The sequence below is a fragment of the Centropristis striata genome, chromosome 19 (genome assembly GCF_030273125.1).
Source record: "Centropristis striata isolate RG_2023a ecotype Rhode Island chromosome 19, C.striata_1.0, whole genome shotgun sequence".
Classification (NCBI taxonomy): domain Eukaryota; kingdom Metazoa; phylum Chordata; class Actinopteri; order Perciformes; family Serranidae; genus Centropristis; species Centropristis striata.
In genome coordinates this window covers 9395516-9421610 of record NC_081535.1, presented here as the reverse complement: position 1 = coordinate 9421610, position 26095 = coordinate 9395516, and the positions used below count along the sequence as shown (strand labels likewise).

The window sequence follows — 26095 nt, the reverse complement described above, 5'->3', positions numbered from 1 at the left end:
TGTCCAAATCCTTTATTTGTACCAGGCATTAAAATGAACAAGAAATTGAAGAAAACACTGGTCTAATAATTTTTTCTGTGACTTTATTTATATATATTTATATATAAACATATAACATATTTAGCCACCTAAAAAAGGCCCTCCTAAAACAATGTGTACACCTTATTTTCACTGCTTTACCTTGCTGTCAGATATACCAGTTTAAGTTTACATAAGGGAACTTCAGTTGTTCTCTCTCACCACCAGACACAAAAACAGTCATTTTACATTTACAGAAGACTGGAGTTAGCAGTCTACCACTGCCTCAGTCGGTTAGCTTGTTTTTGTGTTAATGTGTGACTTTGGTAAATCCAAACTTACCCTTTAAAACACACAAAGTCGCATAATAACGGGAAACACTAAACGATTAATGCAGCAAAGCACTAATGTGTTCTGCCAGGTAAAATTACAGTTTTTGTCAATGAAGTCTGGTGATGAGAGCATTAAACAGCTGCGTAAGCTTAAATGGGGCTGTCTGAAGGCTAGGTCAAGCAGTAAAAAATATTCTACAGCTACAGGTGCATCTCAATACATTAGAATATGATGGAAAAGTCCATTTCCAGTAGTTCAAGTCTAATAGCCCCAACCAAGTATTGAGTCATATAGATGGACATACTTTTCAGAGGCCAACATTTGCATATCAAACATACTTTTTAAAATTGGTCTTTTGTAATATTCACATTTTTTGAGGCACTGAATTCTAGGTCTTCATTAAATGTAAGCCATAATCATTATAATTAGAAGAAAATAAATTAAGACATGAAATGTTTCTTTCTGTGTGTAATTGATCTATATAATGTGTTATTATTTCACTTTTTTGAATTTAATTACTGACATAAATAAACTTTTCTATGATATTCTAATTTATTGAGATGCACCTGTAGCGTTCACTTATTTATTTATTTATTTATTTAGGTGGCTAAAATTAATTTTCCTGCAGCCCCCATCAACATTGCTTAGAGGCATGCTCACCGCCATTTATTTTATATAATGGACACCATAGATATGCACATTATATAACTCCACTTCAAAAAATGAGAACTGTCCCTTTAATGAAATGGACTGGAGGATATCTCAGTCTTAATTCATGGCTTTTTGAAGCCTTACTCTGATCTGTGTGATAGTATATTGGGACAGGGCTGAGCCCCACTGTTTCCTCACAGGTTGGAGAAACAGTCGACCCTCCACCTCCCCCCCCCTCCCCCTGGCTATGCCTGCGTGGTGTTAGTCTTTCTCTTGTCTCGCCCCTGTCTCCCCTCAGGTTATGGGCTGGTGCAGGAGGAGCTGCTGTCCCCCGCCTCTTTGCAGTACAGCTTACCCTCCCCACTGGGCGTAGAGCCCTACTGGCAGGAAGTCTCCAGCCTGGAGTGCGCTCCCATCGCCACCACAGAAGAAGACACATTAATGGAGATGTCAGATGTTCAGGTGTGGCCGGCAGGGGTCAGCCCCTCGCTGGTCACGGTGGAGGACTCGTCCCTCGAGTGCAGCAGTCGGGCTGACGACTCGGAGGGCGCCACGCTCTCCCTCCCCTGCAGCTTGGGGCGCCCGAGCAGCGGAGCCAGCGGGGCCAGCGGCTCCATCATGGAGCTGGAGGAGGAGGAAGAGGAGGAGGAGGAGGAACGTGAGGTTGAGGAGGAGGAGGCGCCACAGGAGCCAGCAACTGTACTGGCAGAGTGGGACAGGGTGAGGGCCAGTGGCGCCGTGCCCAAGGTCAATCTAAACGGCCAGCTGGGAGGTCAGAGGTTGGATGGAAGGAGAGGGGAGGTCCTCGCGGCAGGAGGAGGAGCAAAAGGAGGAGGTGGAGGTGTAGGGTTGGGTTCAGTGGAAGGGATTTCTGTTGTTGCAGGCCAGCAGGTGTATGCCCAGCGGTGTGAGGTGTCGGGACTGAGTCGGGCCTCTGAGCACAATGGAGACAACCGGTACGTCTTCTATTACATCAGACTGACTACACTGGATTCAGATCCTTTACTTCAGGAAAAGTACTAATACCACACTGTGAAACTGCTCCACTACAAGTAAAAGTCCTGCATTTAAACCCTTACTTAAGTAAAAGTACGGAAGTATCAGTATCAAAATGTACTTAAAGTATCAAAAGTAAAAGTATTCATTATGCAGAATGGCCCCATCAGATTGTTTTATACTTATTATATTGATAATATATTATTGGGTTATTGATATTGATGCATTTATGTAAGCAGCGTTTGATTTTGTAAAGATAGAGCTATTTAATTACTTAATATACTTATACTAAGATTCAAATTTAAAAAGTCTAATTACTTTAAGCTGATTATATATTTTATGTTGAATCTCGACCTGAAAAGTAATTAAAGCGGTCAGCTAAATGTAGTGGAGAAAAAAGTACAAAATTTGCCTAAAAATATAGTGGAGTAGAAGTATAAAGTTACATAAGATGTAAATACTCAAGTAAAGTAAAAGTACCTCAAAATTGTACTTAAGTACAATACTTGAGTAAATTCCACCACTGCTACATTGTGTTTTCTTTTTCACTTTCTGTGCTAAAAATGGCAACATATCTTTCTCTCCTTTTTGTTTTATTTGCATTTTGCACTCCAGCATGGTTGGAGGCGGAGCATTTCAACCCTACCTACCAGACAAGGACTCCCTGCAGGGCTGGGTGGGCTCGGTGTCATCGGGACGAGACGGCAGCGTGCCGGGCCTGCGCGTGGCCCAGGAGGCTCTGCTGACTCCGGTGTGTGACACGGGTTACTCTCATGTGCTGCGTGGGCGCATCCTGCAGGGCACGCAGCCCTTTGACAAGGGGCTGGGCTTCTCTCACCAGGAGGTGGGCCAACGTGCTTGGCAACAGGAGCAGAGGCGGGGCCAGGTCAGGTCGCCGACCAGCCGCCGCTTCCTGCGCCCAGAGGGGGAAACATCTTTGTCCATTCCTTTATCTTTTTTGAATGATCAGATGGGAAGACAAGTCATTCAATTTGATTTGTTTTTTTTCTCACAACCATCAACAAATTTAGTCTCACTTAAGAAGTCAACAATCATCAAAATTGATTTTGATGATGTCACAGAGCCCGACGAAAATGATGTGTTGTGTGGTGCAACACATGGGGAATAACTGCCATGTCCAATACCTTTTGTTTTTGTTTTACATTTCTGATTGCAAGCTATTTCAAATATTGGTACTATGAATTGCTGTTTACATGCAAATTGTGTTATTTTTGCACAGAGAGAGGAGAAAGAGGAGTACGCTCCTGAGGCGCAGTTTGTTGATGAACACGGCCGCGTGCTTGCCAGAAAGGTGAGTCAGTCGTGTTTATATCATGTACACTGAGTCATATCCGCACATAAACACTGTTAACCCAAGCAGATTACTGTGAATCACTCACATAGCCGGGCACAAAGCGTGGGAAAACAGTAGCCACCAGCCAAATGATGTCCACATCAGCAAATCTGACAGCAAATCCACTATGATTCTTAGTTAATTTGATTTTTTTATGATTGTCATGAAGAAATTAGACATCAATATATTAAATACATCATAGACATAGTTGTACAAAATGACCTTTTGTTTATCAATTACACACCCCGTGTTACCTTGAATTATTCGGGGAAATGTTGTTTTTCTGGCATGCCTCCACCTTAATACAGCACTGTTTGATTCTCCATTCATCTTTATGACAGCGTATTGGGCCATGTATGAAAAAATAAATAAAAATACAGACCCGGTGGACGGGGGTAATATTTAGAGAAAAAAAGTTGCAGATTTATGAGAAAAAAAGTCGGAAAAATAGTGTTTTGTATTTGTCAAGGAACCCCAACACAGAACGGATGCCAGCCGGAAAGCAGGAGATGGCACTCTGACATGCAATAGTTTGGAACATACGTATTTAAATTGTGGTGAGTCCGGACAATCTGCTCCCCAAATAGCTTTTTCTTTAGCCATCATGGAGCCAGTGAGGCCCAGATCACAGAATCTGGAGTTTCAGTATGTAACTTCATTCTCAAGTGATGCGTCTTAAATTGTGCCATGGTGGCTGGGTTTAGTGATTCTTTATCCATCTCTGAAGTGTGTGTGTGTGTGTGTGTGTGTGTGTGTGTGTTTTTAATCTTGTAAATCTGCAACTTTTTTTTCGCAGACTTGCCACTTCAAATCTTGTAAATCTGCAACTTTTTTTCTCGTAGATTTGCCACTTTAATATAGCAAATTTGCTTCTTTCATACTTGGCCCCCTCATATGTCATTGTTCATCTTTTAGGCATGCAAAAAAACAACAACAAAAGGTAACACAGGTTGAGTAACTGACATACAAAAGGTTATTTTGGGGGTGAAGTATTCCTTTAATAGACATCAACATCATCACTGTCATCACTGTTAAAATGCTTGCACATCTGTTTGTATTTTGGGACTGCAGTGAGCCACAGAGGCAGTTAGTTTTCTGCTCTTCTTATATGTTGAGGCTTCAGCAGTTAACTGGTCCGAGTGTTGTTTCCTTCCCTCCTCCCTCCCTCCTTGCTCCAGGTGGGGGTGGATGTGAGAAAGGGCGCTCAGTCAGCGCAGCGCACCAGTCTGCGGAGAGTTAAACACTGAAATACACATACTACCCAGTCCTCCAGGTACGGGACACACAACAAGCACTTGTGCATCCCAGTGCTTGGATAAAAGCCTGTATGGCAACATAATGGAGCTCAATAGTTTCTCACATGCTGTTCTTTTCTATTTCTGTTCAGAATTAGAACCTCAGATTTGGCTTTCAGTACACTTTGATAATTTTTTTCTTCTTTCTTTCTGGAAGGCCAAATTAATTTCGCCTGTGCTTTGTGTGTAAATGGTGTCTGTGTGTTTTTTTTCTAGGACCGGAAAGCCACTGCCAAATCATCCTCCACAAAAACACAACCAGGACGCCGAGGAAAATGAGCGCAGGAGGAGAGGAAGAGTGAGACAAAGACTTTAAGAAGTGCAAACTACAAAATGACAAACACAGAATCATCCTCTATACGTGTGACCATGGAGCACCACAAAAGAAAAAGAGACAAAGAGAAAAAAAGAGGAGCTCAACTTGTAGTTTTATAACATTTGTAAAGAAAAATATCAACTAGACTTAAGGCATGATTCTTCTTCTTTTTTTTTTTTACAAAAAAAACAAAACTTAAATGTCAGTAAAACAACCAAGGAAAAAAAAAAAGCAACAAAAAGTGCTTCCTGTGAACTGTAATCGCATGATGACTGCTGGTGCATGCCCTTTGACCTTTTGAACTGTCATTATCTACAAACTGAAGGGGTACAAGGTACGGGGCTGGCCCACGCTTGGGCCGCAGGCCATTTTTAAAGGACCTATCCCCCCAAACTGGAGTGGTTTGTGTCAGCAAGCGAGTCCAATAACACTACAGCCAAAAAAAAGTCCCTCAATGGATGGTTCTGTATACAGCTAAGCTTCTGCTGAGCCTACCAATGCTTCTCTCACTGGACCCTTTTCCCCTATTATTCTCAATGTGATATATGCACTCTATGCTACGTGGACGTGTGTCAGTGTGTGTATGTGTGCGTATGTGTGCGCGTATTCTTCTCTACCGCATGTGTTTCTCGCCTCTGGCTTGGCGCTGAGCCCCGCCTCACGATTGGCTCTTTGGCCCTGTGATGTCATGGCGCGCGCTCAGCGCTGGAATGACAAAGCCGCTGTGTGCTCCCCTTTGCTCGTGAGTGTTTCTGTCCGCGTGCGCTGACGTCTTTCCCCCTTTTTGTCGTGGATGAAGTTTTTTTTTCTTCCGGGAACCTGCCCGCCTCAGTTTAAAGTATTGTCCAACCACGGGCCGGGGACTGAATCTCTTCCACCCCTCGTGTTTTCTCCGGAAAGGGGTCGGTTGCTTGATTGTATTGTGCAGCAGCTCTACGACACAAAGATCAACGTTTTGCTCCCTCGAGACCTTTTTCTACCTTTTTCCCATCATTTCTTCCCAGTAGCGCTCTTCATCTTGATTCACAACCTTTTATCAGTAGCGTCAGTCAATATGCAGTAAAATCACAGGCCTCTCCATCAGTATCTATAGCTCCTCCATCCAACGCTTAAAAACTTTGTGTGTGCTCCCTCGTTATCTGTTCGCAACGGCTGTAGCGCCTCACTGTCCAGTTCTCATTCATTTGAAACAAAGTGAATGAAGCGGAAACAACACGGAGGATCGGATTCGTGTGAGGATGTTAGTGATTCGGAGGAGTTGGAGGAATGGTAGCAAGTGTTAAAAAAAAAAAAAAAAAAAAGCATGATGCTACAACATGTGATTGTGATTGGATGGGTGCAGCGAGGACAGACAGGTAGCACTGTGATTGTCTTATTAACACTGACCCCAGACTCGTGAACTGTGAAGACACACAAACAAAAGCACACACACACATGCATATACACACAACATCAACACATTACATGATAAATACGTTATTGCCTGGTTTGGAGTGTTAGATTTTTGGAGTTTGCCACAGCAATAATACCTTACAAGAACACAGAAGATGGAAGCCAGGGTTGTGTTTGTCCACATGAAGGATTTTGACTTTGGCTGTAAGGTGCAATGAGTTATGAGCTCCTCGGTGAAGACAGAAACTCCGTCTGGACGAACAGCATTCGAGCATCCGCGCTGCACCTGGCTGCTTCCATCGACCTTGATGTGAATGAGTCAGAGAGGACGCACTGATGCAGGAGATCACGTGATCCAGCTGTAGCTGTGTGGGACTGTGGAGGCCTGAGAGGGATTGTTTGTGTTTCAGCACCTAACGTAGCAAAATATAAACCAGGATATGTTAACTTAATACACTGATACCTATCAAGGAGTCTGCTGCTGCTGTAAGGTGGAAACCACCTAGCTCCATTTTCTTATTCTGAGTAATTTAAGTTGTACTTGTTTCACTATTTCCATCCATTGACATCACTGTAAACCACCCATTGTTCTCTTTATCTTTGAAGCACTTCCTTTATGCAGAAACCTGACTACGGCAGCACTACGGAGGGGTCATGTCATAGTAGCACACATTTCCTGGAAATCAAAACACAATATTTAAATAATGTAAATGCTACTGTAGCCTGAATGAGTGAGACACCGAATGAATGAATGAGTGACTGAATGACATATGCACATATTTTCCATGCCCAGTCCGTGCACATGAGAGCCTCATCCGATATAGCACATGTTTATTACATATCACATGTTTTCCACTGTTACTTCACTCAGGTTTTCAGTTCTGCTCTGTCAGAATCAAAATGTTTTCTTTTTTAAGTTTCGAGTCCTCCTCTCAGAGACGAGTGCGGGACACAAAGAGAGTGCTTCTGAATAAGACTTTGGTGTAAGGGGCCGATTAGGGCGGGATGGGGATGAGAGGGGGGGGGGGGGGGTTAATGGAGCAGGATGGTTGGTGTGCAAGTGTGTGTATGTATGTGTGTGTGCGTGTGTGTGTGTGTGTGTGTGTGTGTGCGTGTGTGGTGGGGCACTCTTTGATTCAAATAAAACCAAAGTATTGAGTATGAAGTCAGCAACTCTGTGCATGCTCCAGGGGCAAGTAACGAAAAACAGTAAACCAAAAGAGTTTTGATGAAGCATCCCTCCCTCTACAAAGAACTGAACCAAGTCAAATAAAAAACTGCAAGTGCTGCAAAAAAGTGAAGAAAATTTTGATTTATATTTCTCTTTTAAGTTACCTTTCTTGACCCATTTTGTAATCTTATCAAATCAGGCAAGGCTGTATATCTGAAATTTGAATCCAAACACCAGAGGACAAACAGGATGCCCACTTTTAATATTTCCACTCAGTCTAAAATCGTTTGGCTGATGGAGGCCAGTGACTCTGTGAACTTCTAAAGTGAGGAGTTAGTGGCTATATGACATCTTGTACTATATATGCGTTTAAAAAAAAGGATGGATTTGGCATTTTAAAGAAAATAATCCCATGTTGAAGTCATAATCCTTAAGATTTCAAACCCAGTTTTTATACTTTTCATGGCATTTTGTAGCAACAGCAACTCAGTGTATTTGCATGAGAAATTACCTCTTCACAGTAGTAGTTTTGGTAGTTAGTTCGTGGCAGAGTCCATCTTTAAAGTCAACTTATGTATGTAACTTACGTCACAAAGTTAACTTATATTTGCAACTTAAATTACGTAACAAATGTTGTTATTTTAACCCAAACCATAAACTTTCCCCACACCTCATCGAGCAGTTTTGTTGCCTAAACTTAACCAAATAGTTTTGTTTTAATTCACAACATTAACCATGTGTTTGAAACTGAGACAATAACCGGAGGAACGTTCCTGAGGTTGATTTTTGATTGTATGGGAATGTAATTTTAAGGACAAAGGTGCTGCAATCCAAATCACATAATTTTTGTTTTTACTGCTGTGCTGTTGCATGCAGTATGCATACAACTGGAACATACTGTATTATCATAACATTCCACCTTGACCCTCTGGCTCATTAGAATATCACAGAAACGTTTATTTATGTCAGTAATTCAATTCAAAAAGTGGAAATAACACATTATATAGATCCATTACACACAGAATGAAACATTTCATGTCTTCATTTATTTAATTTCTTCTAATTGTAATGATTATGGCTTACATTTAATAAGGACCTAAAATTCAGCGTCTCAAAAAATAATAATATTACAAAAGACCAATTTTAAAAAGTATGTTTAATATGGAAATGTTGGCCTCTGAAAAGTATGTCCATCTATATGACTCAATATATATTGGTTGGGGCTATTTTACTTGAACTACTGGAAATGGACTTTAACACCTGTTATGCACCTGTGTATGCTCTGCAGAGGATTGTGGGTTAAATAGCCAGAAAAGCATCCTGGCTAACATACTGGAAATTGTGACTGGATGTTGAGCATCCTGTAGAGCATCCTGGTACTTTTGGCATACTGCATTTGAAACACTATGCATTAGGACATACAAAATCTGTTTATGGCATACTTAATAGTCTGGTAGTATGAATGCACAGAGGGTTTCCCTAGCAGCTTCTGGAAGTGTGTTTACTGCCCCTGGTGGTTAAATGCAATCAATGCGATTAAATGCAAGTCTTGGAGCATTATTATGAAATAAAAGCTGTTTTAAAAAGTGAAAACACACTTGTTACCAACAGTAACCACAGGTGTAGCTAAATTAATCAGAACTAAAACCTTAATGATTGTCACTTTAACTCTGAGCTATTATCCTCTTGTTTAGGTTGCAGCTAAAATATCAAATATTGATCAGTTTTCAAATCCAGATGAACTTTCCATTTGGCACTGAATTAAATTAGGAAATTAAGAATTAGTTTTATTTTAATGGAAGTCTTCTTTTTTCACTCTGAGGTGAAAAACAATAATAATCATTTTTGTAGTTATTTGGAATTAAACTAGTCAGTGAGCCTGTGCACTTTGATAAATTCAACTCCACCATGTTTGTGTGTGTGAAGTGTGAGAGTGTGTGTGTGTGTGTGTGTGTGTGTGTGTGTGTGAGTGATGGTGCTTGGTTTCAAACCTCGTTGGATCAGGGGGAAGAACAGAGAAAGATTTTAACCGGGCTTGTGACTTGAGAGGACGCGTAACCTTCGATGATGTATTTTAAAGAAGAGTATTGTAAAATTTTAACTGTCGCGAAAGAATAGAGATCACCTATACTCCTTTAGAATGGATACATGACAATGTAAACGCAATATCATATTACTCTATCCTAAGGAATGCAACTGCGCACATGCACAAAAAAAAGATGTTTTTATGAAAATATATGTATAAATATATGACAAAATATATTTAATTAGAATGCTATGCACCCTCATAGAGTTGTTATGGATGTTCTTTAAGCATTATCTAGAGTAGGCCAACGCCCACATCATGGGGAATGTAGAGGCTTTGTAGCTATGACCACTTGTTTTCTTTTCTTTTGTATTGTCCTGGAGAGAGGATAAACAAACGTGAATATGTATACAAGCCTTTCAATCAGAATCATTCTGACATGAAGATATGTATAGATCATCTTACCCTGTACACCAGCTCAAACCATTTACAAGAATTAATAAACAAAGATGTGACATAAAGGTTGCCTCCTGTTTTTGTAAAAAAGTTAAATTATTTTAATTTTTTTTTATTTTAATTCATATTTCTACAAGGAGTATTCCTTATAAATAATTCTAATATTCCAATTTGTGTTTAGAAAGAACTTTATAATTCTCAAGTTTATAAGCAGTTGTTTATTTCCTTGAAGTAACTGCTCCATTTAAACCCGGGTAAATATAAATGCCTTGTTATTTATTTATTTGTTATTTATTATTGGAAACATTATTTTCCATTTATGTTGACACTTACCATCTTTTTTGCATGGTGGCATGTACTGATTCAGGAAAATATTTGATTGGGTTATAGTGTATGTTTGCTATGACTGCACATTTTTTTAATCAAATGAAAAAAGTGTCATAATTGTCAGCCACATATTTATTGTTCTTAATATCAATATTTGTATATGTATATATATATATATGTATGTGAGTGTGTGTGTGTGTGTGTGTGTGTGTGTGTATATATGTATGTATATATATATATATATATATATATGTAAAATTAAATTAATTAATTAATTAATTAATTAAAAAAAGTATAAAGTTACTACTCAAGTAATGTACAAGTACCTCAAAACTACTGCATATACTACACACACACACACATACAATACTTCAATCCTATACATATATATATATATATATATATATATATATATATATATGTATAGGATTGAAGTATTGTCTGGTTGATAGAGACACCAGCACATCAGGAATTTATTCATATATTTATTTATTTATTTCCAACTTTATTGAAAGTTGCAATACAAACAAGGAATTCAGTCATACCAGTTCACACTGTGCAATAGTAACATAGTAGCAGCATAGTTACATATGGTAGTATAGTAAGGGTCAAAGGGGGGAAAAGAAAGAAAAGGAAATAGAAAAGCAAAAATAAAACTTTGGTGTGACAGACTTTGTGATCTTACATATAGAATAAAAGTTGTAGGTATAAGTGATGTGACAGGTTATTTGTTTCAAATATCTGCATGGATATTCATTATTGATATACATTTCTTATTAGTATTTTACTTATGAGACTTAAAATAATAAACAACTTCAATCAGATGCAGCTTAAAAGATGGTCCTGCACATCAGGAAAAACTACAACCAACACGTGTTGTGACGCCCCCTGATTTCAGCCAATCACAGCTCTCCTCTCCACGTGCTGTTTTGAAGGAGGTCCCAGGGTTGTTTTGGATGAAATCACACCACGTGGAGGCACAAGGTAACTTCTCTGCTGTCTCCCTGGAGCTTCATAGCGTTTTTCACACTCTACCTGTCTGTAAAGACGGTGAAGCAGCACAAACCTGACCGGTACAGTGAGACATGTCAGCGGGAAGCCACACCACCAGGAGCCGGGACATCCCCGCCGTCAGACGGGTCACCATCCACGATGCTGCCCACATGCCCCAGGACTACTCCAGCACTCCCGGAGGAACTCTGTTCAGCACGACGCCAGGAGGTGACTATGCACTCACTCCTATAAAAACAACAACAACAACAACAACAACACACTTTGATTCTTAAAGGTTAAAGAAGAAATTAGAAGCTGTCTAGGGCCTTTTTGAGGAATACTACGTTGATCTTGGGTACATTGATAAGTAATGATAAGTTATGACCTTGATCTTGTTTATTATTTCACTGATATTCCACTCCATAACACATGACTTAGTCAGTGGTGGAAAGTAACTAAAGTTAAGTACAGTTACCCAAGTACTCAGTTGTGAATATTTAACTCATAAGACCCAGTAATCCTTAAAGGAAAATTATGGGGAATATTCCACAGACCAAGTGGACCACATAGAACACATTTATGATCTTTGTTTTTTTTAACTCTACCACTAAATTTCAAAGATCTGTGATGTGACATATATGATACATTGGGCGTTTATGGTATTTATGTTTCTGATATTTCTTATTTTAAAATAAAAAACTAGACACATTTCTGCTTAAAGAAACACAAATTTGCCTTTTTCTTTGCATCTCCACAAAATATATAAAAATTGAGACATTAATATGCTGTTTAACAATACATTATTATTATTAGATTTGTTTTTAAGTATCAAAATGACAATAAATCAATAATAAATACAAACAAATAACCATTTGCATTTTTGTTTGCATCTCCATAACATATATAAAAACTGTGACTTTAATTTGTTCAGGAAATCTGGTCAGAACAAGTTAAATGTATGTCACCGTGGGTTCTTATGGGTTAAGGTACTTTATTTGAGTATTTTTAGCTTCTACTCCACTACCTATCAGAAGCACTTTTTACTGCACTACATATATCTGAAATTTTAGTTACTTTCCATTTTTTCTTCACATTTACCAGCTGCAGCATTAAAGCAATAAAACACATGAACTCATCAATAATTATTATCTAATTGCATGGGCTTTTCTGCATAATGGGTACTTTAATGCTCTTATGCTTTTACTGAAGTAAAATTTCCAATTAAAACTTTTACATCTTACAAAGTATTTCTATACTGTAGTGTTACTACTTTTACTTCAGTAAATATCTGAGTACTTCTTCCGCTTCTGGCTTTGGCATCTGTTTTGACATTAGGTCAAACGTTAAAGGGAATGGGTTGTAAATTTAAAGATTCAACCTTGTTATTTTTATATTTTACAGTATGGAATCAAAGTGAATAGTTACATCAGTTTTTAAAAATTATATTATTTACTTATTGTGGCATGAGAGAAGCTCATTGTAGAGGAAACGCTTCTGAGAGGCTATAGGTCTGTTCTGTTAAATTCACCCTGTTAATGTTTGACAGTGTTGGAGCTTCCTGGAGGCTACCAGTGAACAGAGTTAAAGGAAATGCATTAGAGCAGTCCCGTGCAACCAAATCATGCAAATTCCATAGCTTTTCCACAGTATACATTGTTGTCTTACATTTCACTGCAGCTTTATAGATACAGTGACAGTTTTGTCCCTGTTTCCAATCAATATTCCATGCATTCATTTCATCTTCTCCTCAGTAGCTTTTAGCAGGATTATTTCTTCATTCATGTTAATGTCAGTGTAAAGACATGCTTATCCATTTCAAAGTAATTTAATGTGTGTGATGTCAGTCTTTCTTCCTTGAAGGCCCCTGAAGATGTGAATGTGGATAAATATTTATCAGTTTAGGCATCAGTCAATTATGAGCAGCAGTGAGCTGCAGCCTGTAGCTGCAGAATTCTTACACAATCAAAGACTGTACGGTGTTCAGGCCACTACTCGGACATATCCTATTTATAGATTTGCTATTACAGCAGGCTGTTGTTGAGCTTCAGCAACATGTTTACTAGATGTTGGACACACTGGTTACATTAAAGAGGAGAAATAGTAGCTAAAAATGATCTTATGTGTGATAAATGTAACTTATTTTTAAATGGCTGCATTAAATCTGCTAAAAATGACTAAAAATTCACTCCCTAACCGCTATAAGCTCTCTACAAAAACACATTTTCTGCATTTTCACATATACAGTCATGGATAAATGTATTAGACCACCCTTGTTTTCTTCAATTTGTTGTTCATTTTAATGCCTGGTACAACTAAAGGTACATTTGATTAGACAAATATAATGATAACACCAAAAAATAGCTCATGTTAATTTAAGTGCTTATATCTAGACATTTTCCATGGTTTTCTTCAAAATTATTTTGGTTATTATCAAGAAAACCATTGAAAATGTCTAGATATCAGCTCTTAAATTAAACTCTTAAGAGATATTTTTGTTGTTATCATTATATTTGTCCAAATAAATGTATCTTTAGTTGTACCAGGCATTAAAATGAACAAGAAATTGAAGAAAAAAGGTGTTCTAATATTTTTTTTCCATGACTGTATAAAGAAAGAAATCGATGTAATTATTGGCTCAGCACCCAGAACAACCTACTACGACTAAAAACAAGTTTCACACTTATCCACACACTGAGTTGTTGACCCACTTATTCAGTGTTTTTCTCAGACGTGTAGAAGCATGAGACCTTGGGAATTCTCCAGCATGCTTACAAAAGTAAAGCACAAAATGTTTTCCCTCTGTCTGTGTGAGAAAGATGACGCGCTGTGCACATGTCCGTTATACCTGATAGTGTGTTCTTGGTGGCAGAATCACACAGATAAAACAGAATTGGGTCAGTGAAGGTGCGTCAATGGCACTGATACCGAAGCCAAAAAAACAGGTCATTGGTCATGGGCATGTATGGACATGTATACAGCACAAGACTGTATCTATAGTGTTGCTATTGTGTACTATTACTATTTTATGGGATTTATTTGGCATACTATACTATGATTTATTTATTTTTTAACTTTATGGTTTAGAGTGTTTTTATAGTATACTATGAGTTTTTATGAAAATGCAATTTTTATTTTTAAACTTTTTATGGTATACTGTGACATTTACACATTCACATTCACTGTTTTTTAGCATAGAAAAAATGTTTTAAATTGAGATTTGTTTGGCTTTTTTTCTGACATGCAATACTGCTACTATTGGTTTTACATTTATTTTTAAAACTGTCTTCACAACACTGAATAATTATTTTATACAATTTGTATTTGTTTGTATTTTATTGTATTGTATACTTTTTAAATTGGGGTTGCTTTATGTTAGGTTAGCTCCGAGGTTAGGGGTTTAATTAAGTGGAATTTTATTAGATTACATTAGATTTCATCTTTATTTTGTAACTGTTTAAACAAGCTACAGGTGTTTTAATGTCAATGTTAGTGTCTGAATTTTTTTTTTTAATTTAATTTAATCCTTATTAGGATTTTTTTTAGGAATAGTTAACATGTGGTTATTTTTTTTTTTTTATGTATACATACTTTTGTTACAATTCTTTAAAGTTGATATTTTATCTGCTAAATTTTATTTCATTTTCACCATTTAAACCAGTTACAGGTAAGCAGATTAATTGACAGCCCCAGTTCCAAAAAAGTTGGAATATGTCTAAAATAATAAATAAAACAGAATGTGGTAATTTGCTTAACTTTTGTTACATATTTTCAATTGAAAACCGTACAAAGACCATATATTTTATATTTAAACTAATAAACTGTTTTGTTTTTTTTACAGTGTCCCAACTTTTTTGGAATTGGAGTTGTAATTTCTAATTTAATTTCATCCCTTTTCCACTAGATAAAAAATGTTTAATGTTAAAATAAGTAGCTGAATCTTATTTTTATTTTTTTCTAGATTTTTACTATTTATTTATAGTATTTATAATTACTTTATGTCAATTTTAAGTTGTTGGTGGTGTTTTTTGTCTTTTTTTTACTATTTTAACCAGAACACAGCTGCATATTTTGATCACCTAAGCTTTGACCACACTATATTGACTATATTTTTTACAATAGGTAACTTTTGTCTCCTTTGCTGCCTGCAGGCACCAGAATAATCTACGACAGGAAGTTCCTGCTGCAGTGTCGGACGTCTCCTCTCGCTCGTACGCCTCCCAACCTGCCCGACATCCCCGGAGTCACCAGGCCGCTCAAAGCCTCCACCAACGACACCAACCAGCCTGAACAGACCGCCAGCAACAACACCAACCACGACCTGCATGCAGAGGAGAGCACAGGTAAACATATCGATGTTTCACATGTAAACAAGATGAGATGTGTCTCCTTCTCTTCAATGTCTTTTCTTTTCTCCTTAAAGACGACCAGTTTGAAATGGACATCTGAAGAGACTCCGCTGCAAGGATCAAAGTGATTCCCAACATTTTCATTACGTTTTTGTGTCCTGACATGAAAAACAAATTCTTCTATGAGATGAGAAGTCTTACTGAGCTGTGTAATCAACCTTCAGACTTGTTCTGGAAAGAGGATGGCATTTTTTTTTTGTAATATGTGTTAAAATGTTGTACTCTTATCAAACGACGCTAACTGATGCATACAGTTGTTTCTTTACCTTGACCTGCACTTGACTTTGTTTGACCTATGACATGTTTGACAAGTGTTGAAATTAAACATTAATATTTTATGTTGTTTGACTCATTGGATGACTTGAGGATTTAAAAACGTCTTTAAAATATTCAGTGTTTTAATTATTGAGCTTTGTGTAAAGCAACAACCCTATAACATTAACTATAATGTTTTGGTAAATCTGATGTTTTTAAATCTGCAATATTTTCTTTTCTGCTGCCCCCTGGTGGTGGCAGAAAAATATATAAGCACAACACTGATATGTTGACATTGTTTAAAATTGATATGGCAGATTTGGTAGAAAACATACACATCCATTATGTGTATCACAATTATGCTTCTGTCTCTTCTTTTAGCTCTGTTTTGGTTTTATATAAGAAATATATCTGGATATTTACCTTCCTAATGCTCCACTATGATCAGCTAACTGCTAACTATGTCAGGCTGCTGTTTGATGGTGTACAGCTCAGTTTTTAAAGCTTTTTTTTGTTGGAAAGTAACAGTCAGTCTTCATACTTTGAGTATTTTCTCTTATTAAAAAAAAAAGGATATATTATGCCAATTCTCAGGTACATACTTGTATTCTGGGTTCCTATTATAACATGCTTTATGTAAGAAATAATAAATAAACATGGTATTTTTCTCATATGGTCTATACTTGTATTCACCCCGTCTGAAGTGCTCCATTTAAGCGGTGAATTTTGATATTTTTTAGCACCAAGACCTGTTTTTTATCGCTTTTTTATTATATATTTCCTTGAAAGAACAGGTTCACAGTTTAGTATGTATCGCAGTATATCTTACTAGCGAGCAAGCATGTAAAACATCTGAAAATATCTAGGTTTATGCTCAAAAGTTTTTATAAAGTTAAAGGCAGAATTGTTGGGGTTTGTCTGTTGTGGTTTATAAACACACACTGCAAAATATTTGTTTTTTTACCAAGATAAAAAATACTTAGATTTAGAAGTGTTAGATAATTTAGCTTCTTTTAAGAGTTAATTTCTTTTTAATTTTTAATTTTAATTTTATTTTAAGTGTTCAACATGCTTATTTCTAGATTTAACAATCTTAATTCAAGAAATATTGTCAAGTGAAATTATCTGTCCATGCAGCAAGATCATTTCCCTCAGATTTAGTGTTTTTATATTGTTTTTAGACACACCTTTTTTGCAGTGCAACGTGCAGATGCAGACACCACCACTTATACTGCATCATAAGTGATGATTGATCTACACATTGGTCTGTTTTTTTTTAGAAAAAACCTACACATTGTGCTTTTAAGAGAAAAGTGCAGCTTCATTTCATCTCTTGTTCAAACACTAATAAAGACCATCAAAAAACACTTTTTTTCAGATAAGAAATAATTTATTGTATTACTGTACATAGTAAACATACAAATGGGTCAATGTGACCCAAACATCTCAATAAAGTTAAAAGCGCTTACACCATTCTGACATCTGTCCTATTAATGGCAAATCAGTCTCCAATCATAAAAATACATTTGTACATAAAACCTGTTGTGTACAACTGTTTGTGAATCGTCTATAGTGCTTTAAGTTGTGACTGTTGTCCTTTTTCCATCTTGATTGGATCAGTCTTACTATAATCAGTCCTCATAGAACTGAATTATAGCACATCCACTTGCAATCCTAGGCACAACTTAGATAACAGAGTCTTTTATAAAAAGTACCAACAATTTAAAACTCTTGATTTGCAAAATTCATCATTTAGAAAGCTGTATCCAGGATCTATAGTAGTTGCCTTCTTTCATGTGTTGCATCAGCAGCAGCCTCTGTCCCAGTGTCAAACTGGACATCTCAGTAAAGTGCCTGTGGACATAAATCCACTTTGTGCCCCTGAGTCGCTCGGTTGAAGACTCTTCTGGGCCTACAGCTCAGCAGCTCCAGTCTTTCTGACCAAAAGGTTTTTTACGTCTTTTGCTCAGTGGCAGCCGCACTCCTCCACCACCATGTTCTCGTGATGCCTCATGACCATCTTCCCATTCTCAAAGTACAACATGGAGAGCGGTGCGAGGCGTGTTGGCACACAGGACACACACGGCACCTTGTCTGGGTGGTGAAGCTTCAGAAGGCTCTAGATAGAGAAAGAGGGGAAATGACTGATTAGATCACATGCAGATAAGTAATATTTAGAGCTATGTCCTGTTGCAGCAAATACTGCACAATAGAATAAAGGAGTTGATTTAAATCCAGTCTTACCTGCATGTATGCATGGTTGGTTGGAGTGAAGGTCTCATCTACTGGTGTAGGGCAGCTCCCTTCACAGCGGAATGCGTTGTACTGTTTGGGATAGACAATCCACTCGCTCCAGCCGAGCTTTGAAAAGTCCACCCACATGTCCACCTTCCTGCAGAGAGGACCCTTCTCCTCCTCTGTGGGCTTGCTGGCAGGACCTGCTCCAGCCACTTTCCGATGGGTGTGGTGGTCCCTCTTGGTCCTGTGTCTCCTCTGCCTGGAACCAGAACCAGCCACCGCTCTCTCCCGGTCCAGACTCACGTACTTGGAGTGCTCTGCTGTGCGGATGAGTGTTGGCATCTGCTGGCTGTTTGGGTTCTGCCTTGAGAAGACCACCATCATGACCCGGTCAGCTGTAAGGTGTCGGACACCCTCCTCCTGCTCCTGCTCTTCCTCCTCCTTCACCTCCTCCTCCTCCATCCTCTGTGCTGGGTGATCTCGCTGCAGCCAGCGACTGAGCATCTCCGTCATGTTGAACACCTTCCAGGAGGAAGGGGACACCATGGAGCTGGGATGAGCTCTCAGGCGGCCCAGGAACAGCCTGCTGTCTGGGCAGTGCACGCCAGAGCATCGCTCCCTGTGGGAGTGGAAGATGTCCACTGAGGCTCGGGGAGACTCTGAGAAGGCGGGAAGGCGGATGCGAAGTTCAGCCAGTTGGACATCGTCGCTTGCAGACATGGAGGACATGTCAAAGGTGACGGACCACCTTTTGCCAGTCTGCTGGCAGCCTGAAAGAAATAAGAGTAAAGAAAACTGGTTAACATTATGCATGACTTTACAAGACACTAGAGCAATTTCTCATCTGCAAACATGATGAATTTGCAGCTTTTATACCCATTAGGGGGTTGCATAAGTGCTAAAATACATTCATCACGTTTGATTAGACAAATGATTAAATTATGATGAGTGAAATAAATCAACACATCCACATTTTGTAGGTATGTGAGAAAGGAAAGCACAGGCATAAAGTGCTCTTTCTGTTTAAAATAGAATAATATATAGCCTGTGTGCACTGCACAGCCATAACACCAGAATCCATTTAAAATAATTTAAAATTGAGTACTTACTCTTAGCGACAAGGCTGATCACAGAGTCCGAGTCGTGCAGACCGGGGTTGTCCTCCGGAACCGGAGTCCGGTCCTCGGTCAACATGGTCCGGTAGAGCTGCATCATGTAGAGGGGCAGCCTGCTGCTCTGCTGCCTCTGCACGATGCGTCTGGATCCGGCGCTCATTCCACGCAGCAGTGCGTCAGGGTGCATCCCAGCGAAGGAGTGTGCGGCGAGACCCAGAACCAAATCCACCAGAAGAAGCGCAAAAGAGAAATCCACTGCTAGTCCCTTCATAATTCCAAGATGCGGTATGTGTTGTCTCTTCCACAGGTAGAGTCCAAATGGTCCAGGTGAGATGCTGACACTGGTATTTATAATCACGCCCCTCTCTCCTGACGTCTTTTGAAGAGATCTGTCAAGCTGCAGATGGTTGGGGGGCGTGTGTGATCCACGGGGGCGCTCAAAGACTTAAACGTGACAAGGTCGTTGAATCGAAACCAAGCGGTCTTTGTAGTGGCAGAGGTGTGAAAACTCTAAAAGCGCTCCATTCTGATTGTTATTGTTTTGTATATTAAAGATCCCTTTGATAGGAAGCAATGACAACAATATTAGTTAAGGAGATTACGAGCTGCACAACTGCGCTGTGATTAATTGGGAAGTAACACGGGAGTTAATCAGAAATCACTTTCTGTGGCGCAGGTTGTGATCTGGAAACTAATTGGGCCAAGTTAAGGTCAATATTAAACACAATTATAATAGAGAAAAACGATATATGCTCCACGTTTCAGCTTAATCATACGTTATTTTTTGTTGACTAGGCTATATGGTTTTCAATTTAATATTTTCTTTGCTAATGAGATTTTATACAATATACAATGACCATAAATGTTCAACAAAGATGATATTCACACAATCTTTTTATTTTATTTAAATGTTTCACTGAAAGATGTAACAACGGCAATAATGAAATTCTCATCAATAATGAATACAAATATTAACCATTATATATATATGTGTGTGTGTGTGTGTGTGTGTGTGTGTGTGTGTGTATATATATATATATATATATATATATATATATATATAAACAAAATGTCTATTTATTTTTCCTGTTAAATTATTTTTTGCACGTTTCAATAAATGAATACATTAATAATATAATAAATTATACCTCATAAGACAAATAAGAAACATTTCACGATCTTTTTTTTTTTACATGAATATTATCAGAAATAAATTATACTACATAAGACAAATAAGCAAAGAGTAAGGATTTTTTTCTTATTTATTTCTTTTGTAAATAGATTTTTTTTACATGAATATTATAAATAAATACATTTTACCACATAAGACCAATATGCACAGAGCTTATGTATTTCTTTTGTAAATCTTTATTTCGAAAATTATGGAGCTAATGGCAGCAGCATGAAAGGGACGCTAATGACGCCAGCTGATCGATGCCCATTCATAAGACAAACTGCACACTTGACCTTAGAAGAAAGAAGAAAGGGCTGATGGTGAACAACAAAGCTTTGATGGTTTTTGATGAATATGAGGCGTTAAAGAATAAAACAACTGCATTAGTGCTTAACTGGTCTGTTTCTTTATTGTCACAACATGAAACAAACTTTTGAAAACACTTTCAGACTTTTAAATTTATAATTCGCTTCACGTTTAATGTTTTTCGGCCTGATTGGAACGAAAGTAAAAAATAAAAAAGGCTATCAAACCTTAATAACCATATATATATATATATATATATATATATATATATATATATATATATATATATATATATATATATATATCATACAATCACTATTGTGGATGACTGAAATGAAGCAGCAGCATCAAATTATCACTCCACTGGAAATGTACATACTATGTGTTTTATGTCAATATATTTTCAGTATGTATCAGAAAGTCGTGGCCACACAGTATTTCCATTTTATGCCACTTTATTCATCGACTACACGAGATTCTGCTATTCTGAATAATTTTTTATTTTTATTTTTATTTTTATTAAACTACTATTTGACAACATTCCTTATTAGCCTACTTCAGATTATTAGTACAAAATATAATTCAAGTGATGAATTGTTGTGCATAATTATGAATTAAGCTACTCGGCTATATCAAGTATAGTCAAATGATCACCACTATTACCATCTGCAACGTTATTGAACTATAACCCTCTGATATGTTACATATTGTTCAGAAAAGTGCCATTCTGCATAATCATATTTTTTACTATAATGCTTTAAGTATACGTAAATGCTTGTACTTTTAATGAAAGTTGTGGACACTGTTTTAAAATACAATGAAACAATACAAGAATAACTGTCGTAATTCACTGCGTAAATGCACAAAATATATCCAAAATACGCTCGGCCTCATGGGGTACAACGCCAGTATATGTTATTGATCCACAAATCAATATTTAAGTAATTTATGAGTCTAACATTTTGGATAGCTTAATGAAAATATTTCATGACGCATGCTCTGATAATTTACAGCAGCATTAAAGACATAATAATGACTTCAGGCACGCCATCTGATGATCGTTGCCCATTTAGTCAAACTGCACACTTGACATCTAAGAAGAAGAAGAAAGAGCTGGTGGCGAACTACAAAGCTTTGATTCCTATTACTCGTTTCGTGCTTAAAAGCGCCAAACTCATTGAAAAAATTACTTGGAACATTAGCTGAAGCAAATCAGATACGAATTCAAATTTAAATTAAATAAACCGATATATATTTAAAAAAAAAAAAAAAAAAGCAAAGTAGGCCTAAAGGTAAACAAAATACCGAGTCGAATTAGTAAATATTATTCAATTGCACAACGTGATAAGTGTTCGCAATTTTATTTTACTTTGTTTCATTTTTTAAATTTTTTATTTGAATTTAATTCAATTTAATCATTTTATGTTATTTCATTTAATTTCATTTTACTGTATTTTATTACTTCATTTCTATTCTATTTTATTTTATTTTGTTTCATTTTGCTTTATTTTATTTCAATTTAATTGAATTATTTTATGTCATTTAATTTAATTTCATTTTACTTTATTTTATTTATTTCTATTTTATTTTATTTTGTTTCATTATGTTTTATATAATTTATATTTAATTTAATCATTTTTATGATATTTCATTTAATTGAATTATTTTATGTCATTTAATTTAATTTCATTTTACTTTATTTTATTTATTTCTATTTTATTTTATTTTGTTTCATTATGTTTTATATAATTTATATTTAATTTAATCATTTTTATGATATTTCATTTAATTTCATTTTACTTTATATTATTTATTTCTATACTATTTTATTTTATTTCATTTTGTTTCATTTTGTTTTATTCTATTTCAATTGAATTTAATTATTTTTATGTTATTTAATTTAATTTAATTTTACTTTATTTTATTTTATTTTATTTTATTTTATTTTATTTTATTTCATTTTGTTTCATTTTGTTTTGTTTTATTTCAATTTAATTTAATCATTTTATTTTTTATTTATTTTTTTATTTTAACGGAAGCGGAGTGAGCTCACCTGCAGCAGCTGAGCTCATTAAAGCTCTTCCTCTCAGGTGACGCTGTTTCTCAGGAGGAGCCGCGCGGGCCGATATGGACTTACGCCAGTTAATTTGTTTAATTTTTCTGGCGAGTCGGAGAATTTCCCGAGGTAAAATGTCGTTTTTTAACGTTTTAAAGCATTTTTGTGACTTCATTCATGTCAGTTAACACACGGGGCGTTTTTTATACATTAGGCTATATTTGCATCTAAACATGAACGAGGCAACATGGCGTCCATTCCTCGACCCCATAATGGATTCAGGGTTACAATTTATTTATTTATTTTTCCAATTTGACTTTAATGTCATTAACTCTTGTGCAGAAGTTATTAATCATTCAGATTCAGCCCATTTTGTTGCTTCTGTTCTGTGTTTAAGCACATGTTTGGGTAAATTAGTTTAAAATGTTGGACTTTAGCAAGGTTTGATTGAAATAGGCCTGTGATAATTGCTCTTTTAGTTAACTTTCCTTTAATATTCATTTAGCCTGGACATTTGCATATCAAACTATGACTTCGTTTGCCCTTTTGTAGCCTAGGGTGGCAATTTGTGACGATTTTAATATAAATATAAAATATCTCCTTGGTTTGTCTCATCCATGGTTTTTCTTATACTTCAATTGTAATCCTGTTGGCTACAGAGGAGCAAGTGTGTGGCAAGTCCTGGTGATATAAGTGGACAAGTCTTTAATAATTAATTTAAGTTTGATTAGATTGTGGTGGATTATTGAAAATCATGATCTTTTTGAAATATATTCTTTTCTCCCCTTAGTGAAAGCTCTGATTCCAGGTTGGATTGTTTTTCACATTTTATTTATTTCTCCTAAAATTTGGAGAGAAAAAAAGAAATTAAATACTTAAAACTGGCAAATTTATTAAGTTAATACCTGTGGCAGCCAAGATAAAATAAAATAAAAACTCCTAATTCTAACTTGACTTGACATTCTAAATCAAGATAATGAGGTTGTATCTTAATTTTTACAGCAGGTCATTATAAAAAATAGAAAGGAAACAACAGATGTAATTGACTTACAAAACATAAAAGCACTTAGATAAAATAAAAACAAGATAATTTAAAATAAGTAACCACAAAATTGAGAATAAATGGGGTAAAAAAAAGGGAGAGAATAAATAAACCGAGGGCCTGAAGTGCTTGGGTTTGGTGCATTTCAGATCAGGCTTTGAAGGATTCAAGGGTTTTGTTTAGTATTTTTAACAATTTCTGTTCATACATGGTGACAAATTATACAATAGCTACTCCAGTAACAGGACAATGTGGTTCCCTAAGCGTTCATCTTTGTCTTTTGTCTTATTGTTGGTCTCTCTTTGTATCTTTGTAGGTCAGATTTTAGGATGCCAGAAAGACCAGTGGCAGTGTGATGATGGACACTGTATCCCTGACGTTTGGAGATGTGACGGAGAAGGAGACTGTCTGGATGGATCTGATGAAATGGATTGCACTGGTAGGTTTATTTCTGTCCCTGTGCAAAATAACTTTTCTTGAAACTTCTCTCCTACGTCACACAAATTATATTATATGCAGGACTTTTGCACCCAATAGAGAAAAAATAACTGGAATGAAAGTTAAATATTCTATGTAGTGGAGAAAATGAATTCAATAGTAGGCTTTGAGATTAATAATGATTTTTGTACAATTTATCTTGGTTATATTTCCCCCACAATCAGTGCTACTGACAAATATTTGCTCAAAAATAATGGTGGTAGCCAGTAAAAAAGCTATTACAAGAAGATGGTTATCGAAAGAGTCCCCATCTAAAGAGGAGTGGATTGCAATCGCGAAATAAATTTATGACATGGGAAAAAAATGACTTTTTCCTTGAACTTGTGCATGGACAAATTTAATACGTTCTGGAGGACATGGACAGCTCATCTTGAACAGGAGGCAGTTAAAAACTAATAATGTGCTCTGTTTCATTTTTTCTTTTTTCTTTTCTTTTTTTTTTGCTTGAGTACAGTGCCCCCTACTGTCCTATTTGATGTGCTCTCTCAGTGTTGTTGTTGGGCACTAGTGTGAGAATGTTTCTGTCTTGTTTTGATATGAAGGATAGACTATGGACAAATGGAACAAAAATGACTGAAATATCTCTATACCCCGGACCTAACTCCTGAAATGTACACATTGTTACAATGATTCTTCTCTCCCTGTGTAATAATATATATACTTATATATTTTTCGTCTGTGCATTTTCTTTCTTGTTGTTTTCCTTTCTTTCTCTCTTTCTAAGTATACTCTAAAATGAATGACTTCATAAAAATAAAGTTTAAAAAAAAAAAAAGAAAGAAAAGAATGAAATAATTTATTTTTCCCTCCAGCACGTCCAGGCTCTCCTGAATGTCCTGCCGGCCAGTTTCCTTGTGGTGACTCTGTCGGCTGCGTTGCTGCGTCGGCCCGCTGTGATGGACAAAACCAGTGTCCCACCGGCTCTGATGAGGAGAACTGTCCGTCCACAGAGAGCTGTTTGGACTCTGATTGGACCTGTCGAAACCAAATCTGTATCCCCAAAGAGCTGCGCTGCAACGGGCTTAATGACTGCCTGGACAACTCTGATGAAGAGGACTGTGGTGAGAGAGATGGAGGGTTGAATGCTGCGTTTCAGGAAATAGATTTTCAGTCAGTGGGATTGCAGCACAAATTACAAAATATTTTGCTATTTTGTTGTGTCCACTCTTCCTCTTTTCTGTTGTATCTACTGTTGCAAGATATAGTTTTGGTTTTATTTATCTAGGTATTGAGATAACCAGTCTTTGAGTCTAGCCTGGTGTTGAACTAAGCATACTTTATATACTAATTTACTTTCTAAATAGATGTTTGGGATCTTTTCGTAATATGGGTGAACTAACGAACCTTCTAAACACTCAACTGGTACAGTAATTTTAGCCCCGTGGTGATCAGGTCATTAGGCTTTTTGGACATTTGTTTTCTTTCAAAGGCATTATCCGACTTCATTTTAAGGCTACAGAGAAGATAGTGATACCATATGAAACAAGAAGATCTAAGGAATTCACCGTATCATGTTATCTTGTCAGGAAGTGGGCGAATAATGCTCCAAAAAACAGACATGCCCTGGCCTCTGACCTATTTATATGAATGAAAATGATTCAGATCCTTTACTTAAGTAAAAGTACTAATACCACACTGCGAAATTACTCCACTAGAAGTAAAAGTCCTGCATTCAAA

The 26095-nt window shown here is 36.8% G+C and overlaps 4 protein-coding genes across 9 annotated transcripts in view; 3 read left to right on the top strand and 1 right to left on the bottom strand.

The window, feature by feature from the left end:
- Nucleotides 1-5904, top strand: part of LOC131992750 (ankyrin-1-like) — a 103807-nt gene extending 97903 nt beyond the window's left edge. For 2 of the 4 annotated variants that reach the window (XM_059358428.1, XM_059358429.1), the window contains 5 exons: nucleotides 1301-1958; nucleotides 2614-2749; nucleotides 3239-3310; nucleotides 4531-4625; nucleotides 4864-5904. In XM_059358428.1, the coding sequence (XP_059214411.1) occupies nucleotides 1301-1958; nucleotides 2614-2749; nucleotides 3239-3310; nucleotides 4531-4599 (935 nt within the window). In that variant the 3' untranslated portion in view covers nucleotides 4600-4625; nucleotides 4864-5904. Of the gene's footprint in view, nucleotides 1-1300; nucleotides 1959-2613; nucleotides 3311-4530; nucleotides 4626-4863 lie in introns of those variants that run through there. The other 2 variants (XR_009396244.1, XM_059358430.1) reach the window with 2 other exon arrangements.
- Nucleotides 5905-11268: 5364 nt separating this feature from the next.
- Nucleotides 11269-16072, top strand: LOC131992773 (eukaryotic translation initiation factor 4E-binding protein 2-like). The gene is made up of 3 exons (XM_059358462.1): nucleotides 11269-11556; nucleotides 15477-15668; nucleotides 15749-16072. Exons 1-3 carry the CDS (start codon nucleotides 11421-11423, stop codon nucleotides 15772-15774), a joined length of 354 nt encoding a protein of 117 aa, XP_059214445.1. The 5' UTR covers nucleotides 11269-11420; the 3' UTR covers nucleotides 15775-16072.
- Nucleotides 16073-17955: 1883 nt separating this feature from the next.
- ndr1 (nodal-related 1) lies at nucleotides 17956-19759 on the bottom strand. The gene is made up of 3 exons (XM_059358449.1): nucleotides 19337-19759; nucleotides 18234-18997; nucleotides 17956-18108 (listed from the first exon to the last, which is right to left on the bottom strand). The coding sequence occupies exons 1-3, from the start codon at nucleotides 19611-19613 to the stop codon at nucleotides 17956-17958; spliced, it is 1194 nt and encodes a 397-aa protein (XP_059214432.1). The 5' UTR covers nucleotides 19614-19759.
- A 3122-nt stretch (nucleotides 19760-22881) lies between these two features.
- si:dkey-88l16.3 (low-density lipoprotein receptor-related protein 2) overlaps nucleotides 22882-26095 on the top strand; it is a 37466-nt gene continuing 34252 nt past the window's right edge. For 2 of the 3 annotated variants that reach the window (XM_059358425.1, XM_059358424.1), the window contains exons 1-3: nucleotides 22882-23007; nucleotides 24237-24359; nucleotides 25231-25479. In XM_059358425.1, the coding sequence (XP_059214408.1) occupies nucleotides 22950-23007; nucleotides 24237-24359; nucleotides 25231-25479 (430 nt within the window). In that variant the 5' untranslated portion in view covers nucleotides 22882-22949. Of the gene's footprint in view, nucleotides 23008-24236; nucleotides 24360-25230; nucleotides 25481-26095 lie in introns of all 3 variants that reach the window. The other variant, XM_059358426.1, reaches the window with a different exon arrangement.

Coding starts and splice junctions, on each gene's coding strand:
- ndr1 (XM_059358449.1), bottom strand. CDS start 19,613: ATGAAGGGACTAGCAGTGGATTTCTCTTTTGCGCTTCTTCTGGTGGAT. Junction 18,998..19,336: donor GATCAGCCTTGTCGCTAAGA/GTAAGTACTCAA, acceptor TATTTCTTTCAG/GCTGCCAGCAGACTGGCAAA. Junction 18,109..18,233: donor CCAACCATGCATACATGCAG/GTAAGACTGGAT, acceptor TTCTCTATCTAG/AGCCTTCTGAAGCTTCACCA.
- LOC131992773 (XM_059358462.1), top strand. CDS start 11,421: ATGTCAGCGGGAAGCCACACCACCAGGAGCCGGGACATCCCCGCCGTC. Junction 11,557..15,476: donor GTTCAGCACGACGCCAGGAG/GTGACTATGCAC, acceptor TGCTGCCTGCAG/GCACCAGAATAATCTACGAC. Junction 15,669..15,748: donor GCATGCAGAGGAGAGCACAG/GTAAACATATCG, acceptor TTCTCCTTAAAG/ACGACCAGTTTGAAATGGAC.